The following is a 20,040-nucleotide window of genomic DNA, read 5'->3' as shown; positions in this document are numbered from 1 at the left end:
CTTGAATGGTCACAAAATGTTGAGGCTTAAATTTTGAGTTTTTGACAGTAAACATATTATAAGAAAAATCTGTCTCTCGTGTGCATCACGAGTTTGACTTCTATTTAGTATGACAAGTATCAATCATTCATAAATGTTACGACTTTTAGAAACTTAACAATAGTGTGTAGTCATGATTCTTAGTTCTGAAGATTAAAGAAAAACATTTAACTAGATTGAGACCTAAGATATTGACCTCTTGTGTCTCCAAATCCACACTCTCTTATCTTTCCAACCCTCTCTTAAATATCATTTTTCAATTTACACATGGTGGAAAAAAGATGATATAACATAAGGCAAATTGTAAAATTGTGCTTGTGTCACAATTTTATAATTTATATCAACCACTTTTATTCATTGCTAATTCTGAATTGCATCAAATAAAACTGTTTGGATTCTGCAACCCTCTACAGGCAATAGTTGGGGACTTTTCACAGCTTGAATGTTCATAAAATGTTGAGGCTTACATTATGAGTTTTTGGCAATAAACATATTATAAGAAAAATCTATCTCTCGCGTGCATCATGAGTTTGTCTTCTATTTAGAATGACAAGTGTCAATTGTTCATAGATGTTAAGACTTTTGGAAACCTAACAACAGAGTGTAGTCATGATTCTTAGTTCTGAAGATTAAAGAAAAGCATTTAATTAGATTGAGACCTAAGATGTTGGCCTTTTGTGTCTCCAAATCCACACACTCTCTTATCTTTCCAACCATCTCTTAAATATCATTTTTTAATTTACACATGCTGGAAAAAAGAAGATATAACATAAGCCAAATTGTAAAATTGTGCTTGTGTCACAATTATATAATTTATATCAGCTACTTTTATTCATTGCTAATTTAGAATTGCATCAAATAAATGGTTTGGATTCTGCAACCCTCTTCAGGCAATAGTTGGGGACTTTTCTCTACTTGAATACTCACAAAATGTTGAGGCTTACATTTTGAGTTTTTGACAGTAAACATATTATAAGAAAAATTTGTCTCTTACGTGCTTCACGAGTTTGTCTTCTATTTTGAATGACAAGTATCGATCCTTCATAAATGTTAAGACTTTTGGAAACCTAACAACAGTGTGTAGTCATGATTCTTATTTCCGAAGATTAAAGGGAACCATTTAATTAGATTGAGACCTAAGATATTGATCTCTTGTGTCCCCAAATCCACACACTCTTATCTTTCCAACCTTCTCTTAAATATCATTTATTAATTTACACATGCTAGAATAAGGAAGATATAACATAAGCCAAATTGTGAAATTGTGTTTGTGTCAAAATTATATGATTTTATGTCTGCCAATTTTATTCAGTGGTAGTCTAGAATTGCAACAAATAAATGGAGTTGGATTCTACAATCCTCTTCAGGTAATAGTTGAGGAATTTTCACTGCTTGAATGTTCACAAAATGTGAGGCTTACATTATGAGTTTTTGACACTAAACATATTATAAGAAAAATCTCTCTTGCGTGCATCATGAGTTTGTCTTCAATTTAGAACGACAAGTATTGATCATTCATAAATGTTAAAACTTTTGGAAACCTAACAACAATGTGTGGTTATGGTTCTTAGTTCTGAAGATTAAAGAAAAGCATTTAATTAGACTGAAACCTATGATGTTGGCCTTTTGTGTCCCCAAGTCCACACACTCTCTTATCTTTCCAACCCTCTCTTAAATAACATTTTTTAATTTGCTCATGCTGGAAAAAAGAAGATATAACATAAGCCAAATTGTGAAATTGTGCTTGTGTCACAATTATATGATTTATATTTGCCACTTTTATTTTTATTCAGTGGTAGTTTAGAATTGAATCAAATGAATGGAGTTGGGTTCAGCAACCCTCTTCAGGCAATAGTTTGGGGATATGTTTTACATGAATTATGTGACTTTTAAGTAGGCCATGTTACTAAAATTATATTTGAATATCGATTTGACTTAACACGTAGAAGGTTGAAACACGTACCTTCAAATTGGTTTAGTGGAAGACTCTGTCCTTGTTTCGTCAGTTTTGAAAGACGTGGTATAATGCAAGCCTGACCAAGTATGACAGACCATCACCAAAAGCTAATAAGCTATAGCCTTTTAAACTAATTGTGCTACATTTCCTTATCAATAAATAAATTGTGCTACATTGAGTAGGACTATCTGATTGAAAATAATAATAATTAGAGTAGGATTTTTCTATTGGGAAACTTAAATTCTATATAGTGGATATGTTTTGCTTTTGGGGTTGGTGGTTAAGCCCTCAGATTTTTTTTTTTTTACTTTGGAATAATTTTTTCTGCATCACTATATGTTATGTTAATTGTTTGGTTGCTATTATTTTTCATATGGCAGTTGCTTCGTGGGAATTAACCTAAAAATCATTTTGAGTTTATATAACTGATTAATTTAACAAGTTGATTAATATTGATGTATTTTCAACCAAGATTCTAAATTTCCTTACAGTAACCATAACGTACAACATCAATAGAGTTGTTAATATAGTGAGTCCTTAACATTTGTAATCAAAACATACGTCATATCAATATACCAAACAGTATGACAATGGCAGACTAAATACACTATAGTTGTATATAAGAGCAACAACAGAATTTCAAGATAATTACAATACTGGCCTTTTCGAGGAAACCCAACCTCCTTAGACTTGATATTTGAATATCTTTATTTGAAGTGTTTATGCAAATTTTAAGAGACTAAAATAAAGACCAACTTAAATAAATTAATGTTCTCCATCTCTGCAAGCATGTCCAATGCCAAGTCCGTATACAGACAACATATGTAGAGGAGCCTATTCTTCTTCCCTATCATCAGTGTCACATCTAGTAAACATAATCAGAAGGTAAAATGGGTAGCGGAGGAGGCAACGAATGATAGGATGGGGCGAGGAATTTGGTAAAAAAAGTGGAAAAAATATTATCGAGAGAGTGAAAAGGAAAAATGAGCCAATGCCCAAAACTAGATAGGCAAGCCAATTGAGGTCTCTCAATACTAGATAACTACCTGCCATGAATGCTAAGGTGACCATTGTTATAGCTAGTCCCAATATTGGCAAGCTAAACTCATAGGCAGCAATGAACAGCTTAAGATCACCTAAATGGGCCCAAATGAGACCAATAACAGCAGTAATGGCGCTATACATAGCTATAGTGTTGCTAATTACGAACACTTGGAACATGGGCTTTTCTAGGAAAGTTGCCATTCCTCCAGGGCCGTTGTAGCCACCTGGCATGGTGAAAGCCGCAGCAAAAGTTACAGTGGCCACAAGGGTTGCTACCAACAAGAGACTGTCAGTCCTTTCTTTGTATTTGTCTGCGCTTAGTGTCTTTCCAACCTTTGAACTTTGCGGGGTCTCCCTTGGGCCACTAACATATCTCAAGGCTTCCCATGTCAATTGCTGCATGGTAAACAAGAAATTTTTTTTTTTAATCAGTCAACAATGAGCTTTGAACAATATGTATGTTAATTTCTTTAATTTTTATTTATTTTTTAAATGTCATTGTCCAATGCACACAGGCCTGCAGTCTACAATAGACTATCCATACTACCCATACGCTTAGCAAAATATTAAGATGATCATAAATCAAAGAAAACTTTTAATATAATGGAAGAATTTCAAGATATTGATTAAACAATAATTTTTATATATATATATATAAAGTGGTAATATCATACATATATAACTATGACATAAAGTGGTAATATCATACATATATAACTATGACATATATAGTGTCTGCCTCTGGAAGAAAATTTTCTATCACAAAAGAGGTTTAAATCAAATTGATAGAATATTTTCAATTGTGTCAACCTTTCAATGTTCACATACCTCTCCAAATGAGGGATCTTTCCCACTGTCGTTCAGTGCAATGTCAAGCGCTCTCTTGCCTTCTTTATTCAAAGCCTTTAAATCAACTCTTTTGTCCCATGTCAAATGCCAAACAACCCTAGGATGCCCTTTCATGGTGGCCAAATGTAAAGGCGTGTTTCCATTTTGGTCTTTATTATTGATAAGCATTTCATGTCTTTTCAGCATATAAGTTACCACTTTGACTTTCCCGTACATAGCAGCTACGTGCAAAATGTTTTGACCCTCTTCGTTGAGCAACTCAATCATATCTGGATATTTATCAAGAAACTTTTTAATTACCTGAATATGACCTTTCTTGGATGCTATATGAATGGGATAATAGCCATCCGTATCTCTCTCATATGCACAACATTTTGTAGGTTTTTTTAGTAAGATTTCAACACCGTCAAGATAACCCATTGATGCAGCATAGAAAAGAGGAGTCGTGCCTTTATCGTCTTTCTCTTTGAGGATATCATCTGGTAGGCTTTTCAAAACAGTATCTAGGATATCTGGTACACAAACATTAATGACAATTGAAATAAAATATAATTAGTCAACAATATTGAGCTATGAACACGGTGTTGAATATATATATATATATAACCAAAATATAATATTGTTGTGACATATTGTATTATAAGAATCGCCTTTAGACTACAATCCTAAGATTTAGAGTGCAATTCTACTCTAAGGGTGCGTTTAGATATCACTTATTTGTTGAAAACTGAAAATATTATAGTAAAATAATTTTTAAATGTATAAATAGCGTTATGAGACCCAAATTTATATTAAATTTTGTGTATAAATAACTTTTGTGGGTCTATGAACAGTATCATGGGACCCACATTTTTCAGCAAAACTCACAAACGCACAAATGCAACGCTTCCCAAACGCTCACCAACTCTATTAGGTGAGCGTCTTTACAATGAACTAGATCAATTTTGCAAACTGGGATTATAGTATCCTACAACATCGAAGATTTGAAATTGGAACAAAGGGATGTGGAGACAACATTAATTTCCTTGTAATAGGCTTTTTTTTTTTCTTTTTTTTTCTTGTAGTGATCAATTCATCTTCATGGTTTAGGGGAAGATATTTTCATGGTCCACAAAGAGGGGTCTCAAGACCCAAAGAGAGGCAAGGACTCAACAATAATTCTAGCACCACAACATGTGACTAGCTATTTGCCACTTTTATATGAAGAGAATTTTTTATCCACTACTTACAATTAATCACACTGCAGAGCTGTGACAAGGGTGTGTAATAACTTGTGGTCTTATATATATATATATATAAGGGTGTGTAATAACTTGTGGTCTTATATATATATATATATATATATATATATATATATATATATATATATATATATATATATTATAACTCACAAGTGAAAGAGAGATTATTCTATATACACATTTGAGTGGGAGCCTCATATAAAGAAAAATAAAGGAAATGAAATTTAATATAACATAACTAGACCCAATCCCTCAGACTTCAACTTTTGTGATCCTTTTACAATTAGAGCAAGGACAGGGATGATCTTGGAAATAATAATAATAATAATAATAATCGTCGTCATCTAATCAATGTTTACATGTATGTGACTATATGTATTGAGAGTTGAGACACATTAAAGAGGAAAAGGGAAAAAAAACGCATATATTGAGACACCCTAAAATAGAAAATTACATATTTTCCTCTTGGCAAAGAGGAACCATAATTGTAGTGTGAACAGTTGGTTTTAAAAAATAAATAGACCTAATCAATGTTTACCTGTGTTTGTATTGAGATACATATAAGGGGAAAAGAAAAATATGTGTATTGAGACACCCTAAAATTGATAATTGTCTATTTTCCTTGTGTTAAAGGAACTATAAGAGTCCATTTGGTTGGAAAAATGAAAAAATATGAGAGAATGGAAAATTTTGAAGAGATAAAAAAAGTAGAAGCATAGAAAAAATTTAATTTCCTCTCATATGTAGTTAGTTGAGACAATGGAAAAGTGTAGAAAAGAAAAATACATTTATTTGGTTGAGAAGAAAAATAAGATGATAAAAAATTAAATTAGTATAAATTTACAAGTATGTCCCTATTAAATAAAACAAAATGTAACACAATCTTTTCATTCCATCAGTTTTCATTCCACAAATCCACCAAAACAAACACTCCAATAAATTTCTTTCCTTCCTCTTTTTCTCTTCATTTTGCCTAAAATCCACTTAATCGAACAGACCATAAATGTTAGCACTCAAATGAACTAATCAATGTATACCTGTATTTGTATTGAGACACATTGAAGGGCAAAGAAAAGATGCAGCATGTGTGTTGAGACACCAAAATTTCCTCGCAGTAAACGAACCATAAATGGCGGTGTGAACAATTGACCTGCCATATTGCAGGTCAATTGCCCTGAGATAATAAAGGGCAGCGTGCACAATTGATTTTCCATGTGGCAGGCAGTTTGTAGTTATCATGAGCTTCACGAGTTCCTCATCTCCTCCTTCTGCCGCCAAATAGAGAGGAGACTTGCGTTCCTTATTTGGATAAAAGGACACTTCTGGACATTTCTCAACCAAGAACTTGGCCACCTTATTGTACTTGGCCACCTTTTTTATCAAGGCTAGGTGCAAAGGAGTATTCTCCTCCATATTTTTCTCCACTAGTGGTACACAATTACAGTGATCTTTCAAGTGCTTGTCAGACCACTTGACTAAATGTTCCACTATTTGTACATTCCCAGCACTTGCAGCTACATGAAGAGGAAGGTCGCCATTGGAGTTCTTTTCCGTAACAAATTTTTGGCACGGTTGGATCTCCAGGATCGATTCTACAAATTGATGATCGCCTGAGCTTGCAGCAGCAAGATGAAGGATCGTATTTAGTTCGGGGGTTTTGTCAGAGAGAGCAGAATGTTCTGGATCTTGCGCTTTTTTTAGGATAAAATCAATATCCCGACGCCTCACAGCCTTGTACAATTCACCATCCATGCTTGTAACTTTTATTGAGTTGCATTTGCGGGGAACTATCTTTTTCGGCTTATCTTCGGGCCTACGCTCTAATATATTTTTTGGAATAGCGGCGCCTCCCCTTTTAGTACGTTCTGGCGGTGCCAAATCTGTAATCAAGAGAGCAAAATTTCATTGTAATCATGAAGTTTTCACCCAGTATATAATATTAGACACAGTAAAAATTGAAATTTTTTTAGCGTTTGGCTAAGTGAAGTCGGAAATTTTGACCGTTTTGTTTATTAAAGACAAAAAATGTCAGCGTGCCCTGCATATCTGGGTGGTGACTTACCAGATATGAGCTTCGAAAGGTCCTCATCTTTAGCTTCTTCTGCCAAACGTCGAGGATTCTTGCTTGCTTTATTCCTATAATTGCACACTGCTGGATCTTTTTCAATTAAAAACTCAGCCACCTCGTTGTACTTGGATTTCAAATTCACGTCCACCTCTTCATATTTTTTTATCAAGGCCAGGTGCAGAGGAGTATTCCCCTCATAATTTTTCCCCCATAGTAGTTTAGAAGTTAAATCATTTAGCTGCTGCTTTATAGAGGACTCAACTGAACCAGGGTCGTCACTGGCTTCTGAGTTCTCTGAATTTAATTGTTCTTGGTACTCGTAAGAAAATGAGAACAAATATTGAACTATAGACAGATGCCCAGCATTTGCAGCTACATGAAGAGGATGGTCGCCATTGGAGTTTTTTGCCATTAAAAGTTCTCGACACTGGTGAGAAGGCTCGACCAATTGTTGAACTATGGACAGATGACCAGCATTGGCAGCTACATGAAGAGGGAGGTCGCCATTGGAGTTTTTTACCATTAAAAGTTCCTGATACAGGTGAGACTTGACCAGATGTTGAACTATGGATAGATGCCCAGCATTTGCAGCTAAATGAAGAGGAAGGTCGCCATTGGAGTTTTGTGCCTTTAAAAGTTCTTGATGCTTGCGACACGGCCTGCCCAAAAATTGAACGACTATAGGCAGATGCCCAGCATTTGCAGCTACATGAAGAGGAAGGTCGCCAGTGGAGTTCGTTGCCGATAAAAGTTCTTGCTGGCACTGTTGTTTCGAGAGGATCGCTTCTACGATCTGATCATGGCCTAAGCTTGCTGCAACATGAAGAAGTGTATTTGAGTCGAAGAATCTTTCAAGGAGAAGAGAACATTCTGCATCTCGCAATTTTGTTATGATGGAATCATAGTGCCATTTAGGATCTTCTTGCATTGCATTATCATGCTGTGTATTCATTTCAGCAATGGAACCATCCTTCGTTGGCACTGAGGACACCTCCATCCCCTTGCTTGTTCAAAGATTGCTAAACAATTGATCTTTGAATGCCTTGTTTTTTGCTTTGAATGCCCTGCTAAGCTGCTTAAATAGCGCGCTCAAGTGCTCTTCTTAAGTCGTTATTTTCATAATTGCCCTCAACACTATGACTAATTACGGTCTACGATCCAATAAATCTAGTGACCCCAAAAAGATCATTAGAGATTGCTTGGAGATAAGGTTGGGTTGGATAGAGATTTGAGATGGAATGAATTGGTAGGTAATCCCTATTTTGTTCTGAGTTGCCCTATTGTGTAAACTATAGACTAACAACATGGCGCCATCCAATTGGATCATTAGAGTTACTTGGATATAAGGTGACAAAGACAAGAGTACTTAATAGCATGGAGCCATCCAATTGGATCATTAGATATTGCTTGGATATAAGGTGGGGTTGGAAAGTTTTTTTTTTTGATTGAGGGTTGGATAGAGATTTGAGATGGAATGAATCAGTAGGTAATCCTTATTTTGTTTTGAGTTACCCTGTTGTGTAGAGTGTAGACAAACCACATGGCGCCATCCGATTGGATCATTAGAGATTGCTTGGATATAAGGTGCAGTTGGATAGATTTTTTTTTTTTTTTTTTTTTTGTGCTTGTCGAAGGCAGAGAGGAAGGTTAGGGAGAACAAAGACAAGAGTAGCTAATAACATGGAGCCATCTGATTGGATCATTAGAGATTTCTTGGATAGAAGGTGGAAAAGGCAAGATTAGCTAAAAACGTGGAGCCTTCCGATTGGATCATTCGAGATTGCTTGGATATAAGGTGGGGTTGGATAGATTTTTTTTTTTTTTTTTGTGATTGAGGGTTGGATAGAGATTTGAGATGGAATGAATCATAGAATCGATAGGTAATCCCTATTTTGTTCTGAGTTACCCTATTGTGCAGACTATAGACTAACCACACGGCGCCATCCGATTGAATCATTAGAGATTGCCTGCATATAAGGTGCGGTTGAATTTTGTGTGTGTGCGCGCGCGTGTCAATGGCAAAGGAGAGGAAGGTTAGGGAGAACAAGAACAAAGTTTCTCTCCAAACTCGTTTGGAGGGAAACTTTTCAAATTTCTAATATATCTCTTTTTTGTGAATTTTGAAAATCTAACCGCTAAATTTCATGTCTCTTTTGTTCTTAACATGCGTATCAAATTTTGTTCAAATTAGATATTATTTACTATTGGATTAATAAACTTATTTTTTATACACAATTTTAGATCATAAAATTTTGAAAATTTTACATTTGTTGATGAGACAACAATTGATCTTTAATCTTATTGAAATTTTACATGCATGAAGAATATAACAGGAAAATACAAACTAATGGCTAGATTTTAAAAACTTGCACTCAATATAGAAATACATGAGTAGTTCATAGAGTTTCTCTCTAAACTAGTTTGAAGACAAACTTTGTTCGGAGAACAAAGACAAGAGTAGCTAATAACATGGAGCCATCCGATTCGATCATTAGAGAATGCTTGGATATAACGGGGGGTTGGATAGAGTTTTTTTTTTTTTTTTTTTTTGGGAGTTGGATAAAGATTTGAGATGGAATGAATTGGTAGGTAATCTCTATTTTGTTCTGAGTTGCCCTATTGTGTAGACTATAGACTAACAACATGGCGTCATCTGACTGGATCATTAGAGATTTCTTGGATATAAATTGCAGTAGGATAGATTTTTTTTTTTTTTTTTGGTTTGTGCATGTTAAAGTAGAGAGGAAGGTTAGAAAGAACAAGAACAAAGTTTCTCTCCAAACTAGTTTAGAGGGAAACTTTTCAAATTTATCATACATCTCTTCTTTTGTATGAATTTTGAAAATCTAACTGATAAATTTCATTTTCCTTATGTTCTTAACATACATATCAAATTTCGTTACAATTGGATATTATTTACTATTCGATCAATAAACATATTTTTATACACAATTTTATATCATAAAAATTTGAAATTTTAAGATTTACTTGATGAAATAGCAATTAATCTTTGATTTTATTGAAATTTTAAATGCATGAAGAATATAATAAGAACATGAACTCTAACGGTTAGATTTTCAAAATTCACGCTCAATATATAAATACATGAGGAGTTTGTAGAGTTTCTTTCCAAACTAGTTTGGAGAGAAACTTTTCAAATCTATCATTGATATCTTTTTTTTGTGAATTTTGAAAATTTAATCCTTGAATTTTATGTTCCGTATGTTCCTAACATACATATTAAATTTCGTTCAAATTGGATATTATTTACAATTCAATCAAGAATTTTATTTTTTACACACAATTTTAAATTATAAAAATGTGAAATTTGAACATTTGTTCGATGAAATCGCAATTGATCTTTGATATTCTTTAAATTTTACACGCATTAATAATATAATAAGAATATGCAATCTAACTTTGTTCGAAGAACAAAGACAAGAATAGCTAATAACACATGGAGCCATCCGATTGGATCATTAGAGATTACTTGGATATCAGGTGGGGTTGGATAGATTTTTTTTTTAATTTTTTTTATTGAGGGTTGGATAGAGATTTGAGATGGAACGAATCGGTATTTAATCCCAATTTTGTTCTGAGTTACCCTATTGTCTAGACTTTAGACTAACCACATGGCGCTATCAGATTGAATCATTAGAGCTACTTGGATATATGTTGTGGTTGGATAGATTTTTATTTTTATTTTTATTTATTTTTTGTGTTTGTGTCAAAGGCAAAGGTGAGGAAGGTTAGGGAGAACAAGAACAAAGTTTCTTTCCAAACTAATTTGGTGGAAACTTTTCAAATTTCTCATATATATCATTTTTTTTTTTGTGAATTTTGAAAATTTAACCATTAAATTTCATGTTCCGTAGGTTCCTAACATGCATATCAAATTTCGTTCAAATTGGATATTATTTATGATTCAATCAATAAATTTAATTTTTAAACACAATTTTAGATTATAAAAATTTGAAATTTTAACATTTGTATGATCAAATAGTAATTGGCACGAAATTTAACATATGTGTTAACCACATACTGGAGATGCAATCCAATTATTAGATTTTTAAAATATGTAGCTATGTTAATTTATAGAGGAATGTTTACAACCTAATTATTTAAAACCTAGTGATTTTGTGGAAATGTTTGATCTCTCTCATGAGAAAAACCTTCGGTTCAAATCCTTCACACTCATTTGTTGGAAAAAAAGTTTGCTATTTCTTTTTTTTGTTTTTTGTTTGGGAGGCCTTTTGTTAAGGCTCTGGAATAAGTATTACTACTATCTGGTGTAGTGTATTGTTGTTGTATTTAGATGCAATGGATGCTTGTATAGAGGTGCAGGGGATGCTTGTACAAAGTTAGTTGAGTTAGTTAAGTAATACATTAGAAGTTTGGACTTGGTTAGCTAAGTGACTAAGCTGCAATGTATTGTACTCTGCTAGTTAGTGAGTAGGGTGTAAGACTAAACATTGATTATAATGTGGATTCATTGAAGAATAATACATTGAATAGTTCTCTTTGAGATGCTATTGGAGGTTGATTCCCTTATAGAATCATTGGAGGCCTAGTTCCCTCAAAAAACTACTAGATTGAGAGTAAGAGAGACTAAGGATCATTTGATTCCTATCACCTTTGATTGTATAGAAGAGTCCCTTAATAGAAGAGTCCTTCACACCTATATATAGAAGAGTTCCTTAATTTAGAGCTGCATTGGGTAATGCTAGTAAGTTTTATATGAGGTAGTAAATTAGAGTAGGATTTTTCTATTTGGAAACTTAAATTCTATATAGTGGATATGTTTTGCTTTTGGGGTTGGTGGTTAAGCCCTCGGATTTTTTTTTTTTTTTTACTTTGGAATAATTTTTCCTGCATCACTATATGTTATGTTAATTGTTTGGTTGCTATTATTTTTCATATGGCAGTTGCTTCATGGGAATTAACCTAAAAATCATTTTGAGTTTATATGACTGATTGATTTAACAAGTTGATTAATATTGATATATTTTCAACCAAGATTCTAAATTTCCTTACAATAACCATAACGTACAACATCAATAGAGTTGTTAATATAGTGAGTCCTTAACATTTGTAACCAAAACATACGTCATATCAAGGCCAAAATGGCCCAATACCACAATTTTCAGAAATTTTTAGCAAAAAAACACTGTTTCGAAACTAAATAGTGAAATACCACTTTTATGGTACTCGAGTTTGCCAAACTCGAGTACCATTTGGAACTCGAGTTTAAGTACCATTTGGAACTCGAGTTTAAGACACTCGAGTTCCTAGAAGTTTTGCCACCGTGGCACTGCTGAGGTGGAAATTTGGCGAATAAAAAAATAATGTGGTACTCAAGCTTGGTATACTCGAGTATCATGCAACACAATACTCGAGTATAACATGCTCGAGTACCTTTTATAAATAAAAAGTCAATTATTTTATTTCTACAGTACTCGAGCTCACCAAGCTCGAGTACCTTGTAACTTTTTTTTTTTTGGGATTATCGACAAATAAACATAAACATAAAATGTTGTTTATTTTATTTCTATAGTACCGAGCTCACCAAGCTCGAATACCTTGTAACTTTATTTTATTTTGTTTTGGGATTATCGACAAATAAACATAAACATAAAATGCTGTTTATTTTATTTCTATAGTATTCCAGCTCACTAAGCTCGAGTACCTTGTAACTTTTCTTTTCTTTTCTTTCTTTGGGATTATCGACAAATAAACATAAACATAAAAATAAGTAGCTTTTTTATGTATTTATTTATTTAAATAGAAGCATTGTAAAATACAGAGATTTTAATTTCAAAATATGAATTTAATTTCTACATTAAGTAAAACTGTTCACTATTTTCTCATAAAAATTGTTCACTCTCTTTTTTGCGTAAATTATTTTCTGTTCACTATTTAAAAAATTGTTCGCTGTTTTCTCATAAAACACCTAGTAAAATCGTGTTTTCTAAATTTAAACGCCAAATCTAAATGCTTTTTCATGTTTGAATTTCACAATAATTGAATCTATTTTTCTGCATTGATAAAATCTACTTCATAAATTTCACAATAATTGAATCTATTTTTCTGCATTGATAAAATCTACTTCTACATTAATAAAATTTTCCCTCTACACAACATATTTACTGTATATTTGAATCTGCTTACTGCATTCATAAAATTTGTTTTTCGCATTAAGTAAAACTGTTCACTGTTTTCTCATAAAAATTGTTCACTGTTTTCTGCATAAACTATTTCTAGCATTGTGCATAAAATTATTTTCTGTTCAGCATTATTTAAAAAATTGTTCACTCACTTTTCTGTGTAAATTATTTTTTGTTCACTATTTAAAAAATTGTTCGCTGTTTTCTCATAAAACACCTAGTGAAATCGTGTTTTCTAAATTTAAACGCCAAATCTGAGAAAAAAACAAACAATTTTTTAAATAGTGAACAAAAAATAATTTACGCAGAAAACTGAGTGAACAATATTTTAAATAATGCTAAACAGAAAATAATTTTATGCAGAATGCTAGAAATAGTTTATGTAGAAAATAGTGAACAATTTTTATGAGAAAACAGAAAACAGTTTTACTTAATGCAAAAAATAAATTTTATGAATGCAGTAAGCAGATTCGAATATACAGTAAACATGATATGCAGAGAGAAAATTTTATTAATGTAGAAGTAGATTTTATCAATGTAGAAAAATAGATTCGATTATTCTGAAATTCAAACATGAAAAAGCATTTAGATTTGGCGTTTAAATTTGGAAAACACGATTTCACTAGGTGTTTTACGAGAAAACAACAAACAATTTTTTAAATAGTGAACAAAACATAATTTACGCAGAAAAGTGAGTGAACAATATTTTAAATAATGCTGAACAGAAAATAATTTTACGCAGAATGCTAGAAATAGTTTATGCAGAAAACAGTGAACAATTTTTATGAGAAAACAGTGAACAGTTTTACTTAATGCAAAAAATAAATTTTATGAATGCAATAAGCAGATTCGAATATATAGTAAACATGATGTGCAGAGAGAAAATTTTATTAATGTAGAAGTAGATTTTATCAATGCAGAAAAATAGATTCGATTATTGTAAAATTCAAACATGAAAAAGCATCCAGATTTGGCGTTTAAATTTAGAAAACACGATTTCACTAGGTGTTGTATGAGAAAACAGCGAACAACTTTTTAAATAGTGAACAAAAAATAATTTACGCAGAAAAGTGAGTGAACAATTTTTTAAATAATGCTAAACAGAAAATAATTTTACGCAGAATGCTAGAAATAGTTTATGCAGAAAACAGTGAACAATTTTTATGAGAAAACAGTGAACAGTTTTACTTAATGCAAAAATCAAATTTTATGAATGGAGTAAGCAGATTCGAATATACAGTAAACATGATGTGCAGAGAGGAAATTTTATTAATGTAGAAGTAGATTTTATCAATGTAGAAAAATAGATTCAATTATTGTGAAATTCAAACATGAAAAAGTGTTCAGATTTTGCGTTTAAATTTAGAAAACACGATTTTACTAGGTGTTTTATGAGAAAACAGCGAACAATTTTTTAAATAGTGAACAAAAAATAATTTACGCAAAAAAGAGAGTGAACAATTTTTATGAGAAAACAGTGAACAGTTTTACTTAATGTAGAAATTAAATTCATATTTTGAAATTAAAATCTCTGTATTTTACAATGCTTTTATTTAAATAGATAAATACATAAAAAAACTACTTATTTTTATGTTTATGTTTATTTGTCGATAGTCCCAAAAAAAAGAAAAGAAAAGAAAAGTTGCAAGGTACTTGAGCTTAGTGAGCTGGAGTACTGTAAAAATAAAGTAAACAGCATTTTATGTTTACGTTTATTTGTCGATGATCCCAAAACAAAATAAAATAAAGTTACCAGGTACTCGAGCTTGGTGAGCTCGAGTACTGTGGAACTAAAATAAACAACATTTTATGTTTATGTTTATTTGTCGATAATCCAAAAAAAAAAAAAAAGTTACATGGTACTCGAGCTTGGTGAGCTCGAGTACTGTAGAAATAAAATAAACAACATTTTATGTTTATGTTTATTTGTCGATAATCCCAAAAAAAAAAAAAAGTTACAATGTACTCGAGCTTGGTGAGCTCGAGTACTGTAGAAATAAAATAAACAACATTTTATTTATAAAAGGTACTCGAGCATGTTATACTCGAGTATTGTGTTGCATGGTACTCGAGTATACCAAGCTCAAGTATCACATTATTTTTTTTATTTGCCAAATTTCCACCTCAGCAGTGCTACGGTGGCAAAACTTCTAGGAACTCGAGTGTCTTAAACTTGAGTTCCAAATGGTACTCGAGTTTGCCAAACTCGAGTACCATAAATGTGGTATTTTCCTATTTAGTTCCGAAACAGTGTTTTTTTGCTAAAAATTTCTGAAAATTGTGGTATTGGGCCATTTTGGCCTCATATCAATATACCAAACAGTATGACAATGGCAGACTAAATACACTATAGTTGTATATAAGAGCAACAACAGAATTTCAAGATAAATACAATACTGGCCTTTTCGAGGAAACCCAACCTCCTTAGACTTGATATTTGAATATCTTTATTTGAAGTGTTTATGCAAATTTTAAGAGACTAAAATAAAGACCAACATAAATAAATTAATGTTCTCCATCGCTGCAAGCATGTCCAATGCCAAACTCCGTATACAGACAACATATGTAGAGGAGACTACTCTTCTTCCCTATCATCAGTGTCACATCTAGTAAACATAATCAGAAGGTAAAATGGGTAGCGGAGGAGGCAACGAATGATAGGATGGGGCGAGGAATTTGGTAAAAAAAGTGGAAAAAATATTATCGAGAGAGTGAAAAGGAAAAATGAGCCAATGCTCAAAACTAGATAGGCAAGCCAATTGAGGTCTCTCAATACTAGATAACTACCTGCCATGAATGCTAAGGTGACCATTGTTATAGCTAGTCCCAATATTGGCAAGCTAAACTCATAGGCAGCAATGAACAGCTTACGATCACCAAAATGGGCCCAAATGGGACCAATAACAGCAGTAATGGCGCTATACATAGCTATGGTGTTGCTAATTACGAACACTCGGAACATGGGCTTTTCTAGGAAAGTTGCCATTCCTCCAGGGCCGTTGTAGCCACCTGGCATGGTGAAAGCCGCAGCAAAAGTTACAGTGGCCACAAGGGTTGCGACCAACAAGAGAGTGTCAGTCCTTTCCTTGTATTTGTCTGCGCTTAGTGCCTTTCCAACCTTTGAACTTTGCGGGGTCTCCCTTGGGCCACTAACATATCTCAAGGCTTCCCATGTCAATTGCTGCATGGTAAACGAGAAATTTTTTTTTTTAATCAGTCAACAATGAGCTTTGAACAATATGTATGGTAATCTCTTTAATTTTTATTTATTTTTAAATGTCATTGTCCAATGCACACAGGCCTGCAGTCTACAATAGACTATCCATACTACCCATACGCTTAGCAAAATATTAAGATGATCATAAATCAAAGAAAACTTTAAATATAATGGAAGAATTTCAAGATATTAATTAAACAATAATATATATATATATATATATATATATATATATATATATATATATATATATATAAAGTGGTAATATCATACATATATAACTATGACATATATGGTGTCTGCCTCTGGAAGAACATTTTCTACTACAAAAGAGGTTAAAATCAAATTGATAGAAGATTTTCAATTGTGTCAACCTTTCAATGTTCACATACCTCTCCAAATGAGGGATCTTCCCCACTGCCGTTCAATGCAATGTCAAGCGCTCTGTTGCCTTCTTTATTCAAAGCCTTTAAATCAACTCTTTTGTCCCATGTCAAATGCCAAACAACCCTAGGATGCCCTTTCATGGTGGCCAAATGTAAAGGCGTGTTTCCATTTTGGTCTTTATTATTGATAAGCATTTCAACATTAAGATCATGTCTTTTCAGCATATAAGTTACCACTTTGACTTTCCCAAACATAGCAGCTACGTGCAAAATGTTTTGACCCTCTTCGTTGAGCAACTCAATCATATCTGGATATTTATCAAGAAACTTTTTAATTACCTGAATATGACCTTTCTTGGATGCTATATGAATGGGATAATAGCCATCCGTATCAAGAAACTTTTTTTTTTTTTTTGACTCAAAGATAGAATTGTATTGATAAAACTGGGGAAAACCCCTCATTACAATATTTCAATGGCTGGGACCCATCCCACCTACTACGTTTACAAGAATAGAACAATAAAATACTTAAACACAATAACGTAAATAGCACACTCAAGTGCTCTGAATGGTGGGCCATCTACCCATTCCACCTATGGTAATCTTGTAGTAAAGTTGTGGCTCCCTTAAGAATATCACTTGGCTGACTCTGTGTATCTTCGAAGTAGAACCGGTTCCTAGCATTCCAAATGGACCATGCAACCATCGCCCATAATTCTTGCTCTTCTCTCGTGAGTTTCTCCATCAGCTGTCTAGCTAGGAGGTGGAAGGTCTGTATTCTTGTCCCACACTTCTGTAGCTTCCCTCTAACCATCGCCCATACATTCCTGGCCATAGGACATTCCCACAATGCATGGCTAACTGTTTCCTCTGCCTGAATATGACCTTTCTTGGATGCTATATGAATGGGATAATAGCCATCCGTATCAAGAAACTTTTTAATTACGGTCTACGATCCAATAAATCTAGTGACCCCAAAAAGATCATTAGAGATTGCTTGGAGATAAGGTGGGGTTGGATAGATTTTGAGATGGAATGAATCGGTAGGTAATCCTTATTTTATTCTGAGTTACCCTAGTTACCCTATTGTGTAGACTGTAGACTAACATATACCTTTTTTTAAACCATCGTTTCATATACCATAATGAAACTATGAAAGTTGCTATAATTTATGCTCTATTATCCTTTCTTATATTATATAAATTGACACCAAGATGGTACCAAATATATCTTCGCCTTAAGAGTAAAATTAAATATATAAAGCACTTCGCAAAGCAACTTTAAGTGAGGTGAAAGAGACAAAAAGAAGGTTTTTTTTTTTTTTTGAAGAATAAAAAATAAGATTGTTAATTGCTTAGGATGGTGTTCCACCAATGATTTTAATGTAGAAGCCGTGAAACATGTAAGAATCCTATTAAAAATAAAAATAAAAACATGAAAGCATAATCTACTAACCAAACCCAACTTGACCCACCTAAGTTTGGAATTGGTTTTTGACTTTTATATATGTGATGGGTTGTGTTGGGTTACAAATTTCTCAACCCGAAAGCTCAGACTAGATTGAAAAATATCCTTTAACTCATCCCAACTTGACCCATGCACTTCCCTAATTCTCACTAATGTTGACATTACTATTAGATTGGTTATAAAAAAAAAAAAAATACAAATTCATTGGAATCATCTTAGGTGGAAGTATATGAAAGTTGACATAGGTAGAGAGATTTTGAGATGAATGGATTAGTTGTAGCAATATATGACGTAGGTACAACAAAACTTGTAACATCATAGTAGGAATATTTGAATATGGATTAAATTTAGGGAAAAAATACTTTTTTTTCATCATAAATTAGTTCCGCGATTACACTTGATCCCCTAAATTATTGAAATGTACAAGCAACCCCCCAATTTTAAAAATATATTAAACTTAACCCCTTCCATATATTTTACTATTAACTCTAATGAAATTCAGCATTAAAAGATCATTTTACCCCTCAACCATCTGTTTTGGAGAGAGGCTTAGATTGGCCTTTTAAGTTTTAATACTAAAGACCTAACACCAAAACAAATGGCATGGGGGACATTAAACATAGTTATAAATTTGGGGATCAATCATGTGTTTTTTTTTTTTTTTTTTTTTTTAGAGTTTAGGGAATTAAGTGTAATTGAGGTAATAATTCAAGGTAAAAAAATGTAATTTCCCCTTAAATTTATATTCGTTGTGAATAACTTTCATCCTTCTTTGTGCCCCACATTTATTGGTCCAAAAATAGGATTAAGAGTGTGTTTGGGAAGTAATGAAATCCATAACTTATTAGAAATTTTAGCTTATTTTTGCTATTATTTATAGGTTATATTGTACTTTTTAATATTATTCATAAGTTCTACTGTACTACTCAGCTAGTTTATAGCTTTTTTTCTACTGTTTTTAGCAAAAAATATTTCGATTTCAACTAAATAAGTTATTCCCAAGTTTCAGCCAAAATTTTTAGTTTAAAAAAAAAAAAAAGTTTTCAATTTCACTTTCAGTTTCAGCTATTGCATTGTGAATATCACTTTTACAGGTTGGGATTATTTAACTCTTGGATGATAAAAAGAAACTTTAACTCTTAACATTGTAAGTTTTTTACCTTTTAGTTTTTGTCTCCCACATTGAAGTGCGTATTTGGCATTGGATCCAAATCCCAAAAATTCTAATATTTTATCTATTTATTTATTAATTTGATCAGGCCTGGTTCGAGCATAAAGGCTATCAAGGCAGTAATTTCAGATAAAAGAAGTCCCCTCTAATATCATATTATATTTTAATTATGACTTATTTTCTCACAATTTTTGTAGGATTTCAGGCTCTTCCTGCTTTTCATCATCATGTCGTGTCTTCATTTCAGAAATGATTTTGCCCTCCATTAAAGATTGTCGGAGTTATTATAGATTGCTTAACAACAGATGTTTTTTTCAATGCCGACGCCCTGCTTGGCTGCTTAAAAAGCGCTCCAGTGCTCTGGTTTTAAGTCAATATTGTTGTCATCGCCCCCAAAACTATGGCTAATTACACTTTTACAATGCAATAAATGTAGT

General features: G+C 32.7%; 2 protein-coding genes across 2 annotated transcripts; both read right to left on the bottom strand.

Moving 5' to 3' along the window:
• Nucleotides 1-2,830: 2,830 nt before the first annotated feature.
• LOC142634608 (protein ACCELERATED CELL DEATH 6-like) lies at nucleotides 2,831-8,195 on the bottom strand. Its single transcript, XM_075808905.1, has 6 exons — nucleotides 7,193-8,195; nucleotides 6,228-7,010; nucleotides 6,129-6,152; nucleotides 5,309-5,323; nucleotides 3,869-4,410; nucleotides 2,831-3,436 (listed from the first exon to the last, which is right to left on the bottom strand). Exons 1-6 carry the CDS (start codon nucleotides 8,193-8,195, stop codon nucleotides 2,831-2,833), a joined length of 2,973 nt encoding a protein of 990 aa, XP_075665020.1.
• Nucleotides 8,196-15,867: 7,672 nt separating this feature from the next.
• On the bottom strand, nucleotides 15,868-17,800 carry LOC142634607 (protein ACCELERATED CELL DEATH 6-like). The gene is made up of 4 exons (XM_075808904.1): nucleotides 17,614-17,800; nucleotides 16,972-17,273; nucleotides 16,150-16,543; nucleotides 15,868-15,950 (listed from the first exon to the last, which is right to left on the bottom strand). The coding sequence occupies exons 1-4, from the start codon at nucleotides 17,798-17,800 to the stop codon at nucleotides 15,868-15,870; spliced, it is 966 nt and encodes a 321-aa protein (XP_075665019.1).
• Between the last annotated feature and the right edge of the window lie 2,240 nt (nucleotides 17,801-20,040).

This window comes from Castanea sativa, chromosome 5, assembly GCF_040712315.1.
Source record: "Castanea sativa cultivar Marrone di Chiusa Pesio chromosome 5, ASM4071231v1".
Taxonomy (NCBI): domain Eukaryota; kingdom Viridiplantae; phylum Streptophyta; class Magnoliopsida; order Fagales; family Fagaceae; genus Castanea; species Castanea sativa.
This window is presented reverse-complemented; position numbering and strand designations above follow the sequence as displayed.

What these genes read in the sequence shown, in the direction of transcription:
- LOC142634607 (XM_075808904.1), bottom strand. Translation starts at nt 17,800, where the DNA reads ATGGCCAGGAATGTATGGGCGATGGTTAGAGGGAAGCTACAGAAGTGT. An exon ending in CTACTTCGAAGATACACAGA is followed by an intron (nt 17,274 to 17,613) that starts GTCAGCCAAGTG and finishes ATAAATATCCAG; the next exon opens with ATATGATTGAGTTGCTCAAC. An exon ending in AAGATCCCTCATTTGGAGAG is followed by an intron (nt 16,544 to 16,971) that starts GTATGTGAACAT and finishes TTTACCATGCAG; the next exon opens with CAATTGACATGGGAAGCCTT.
- LOC142634608 (XM_075808905.1), bottom strand. Translation starts at nt 8,195, where the DNA reads ATGGAGGTGTCCTCAGTGCCAACGAAGGATGGTTCCATTGCTGAAATG. An exon ending in CCTTTCGAAGCTCATATCTG is followed by an intron (nt 7,011 to 7,192) that starts GTAAGTCACCAC and finishes TCTTGATTACAG; the next exon opens with ATTTGGCACCGCCAGAACGT. An exon ending in TACTGCGAGGAAATTTTGGT is followed by an intron (nt 6,153 to 6,227) that starts GTCTCAACACAC and finishes TACATTGATTAG; the next exon opens with TTCATTTGAGTGCTAACATT.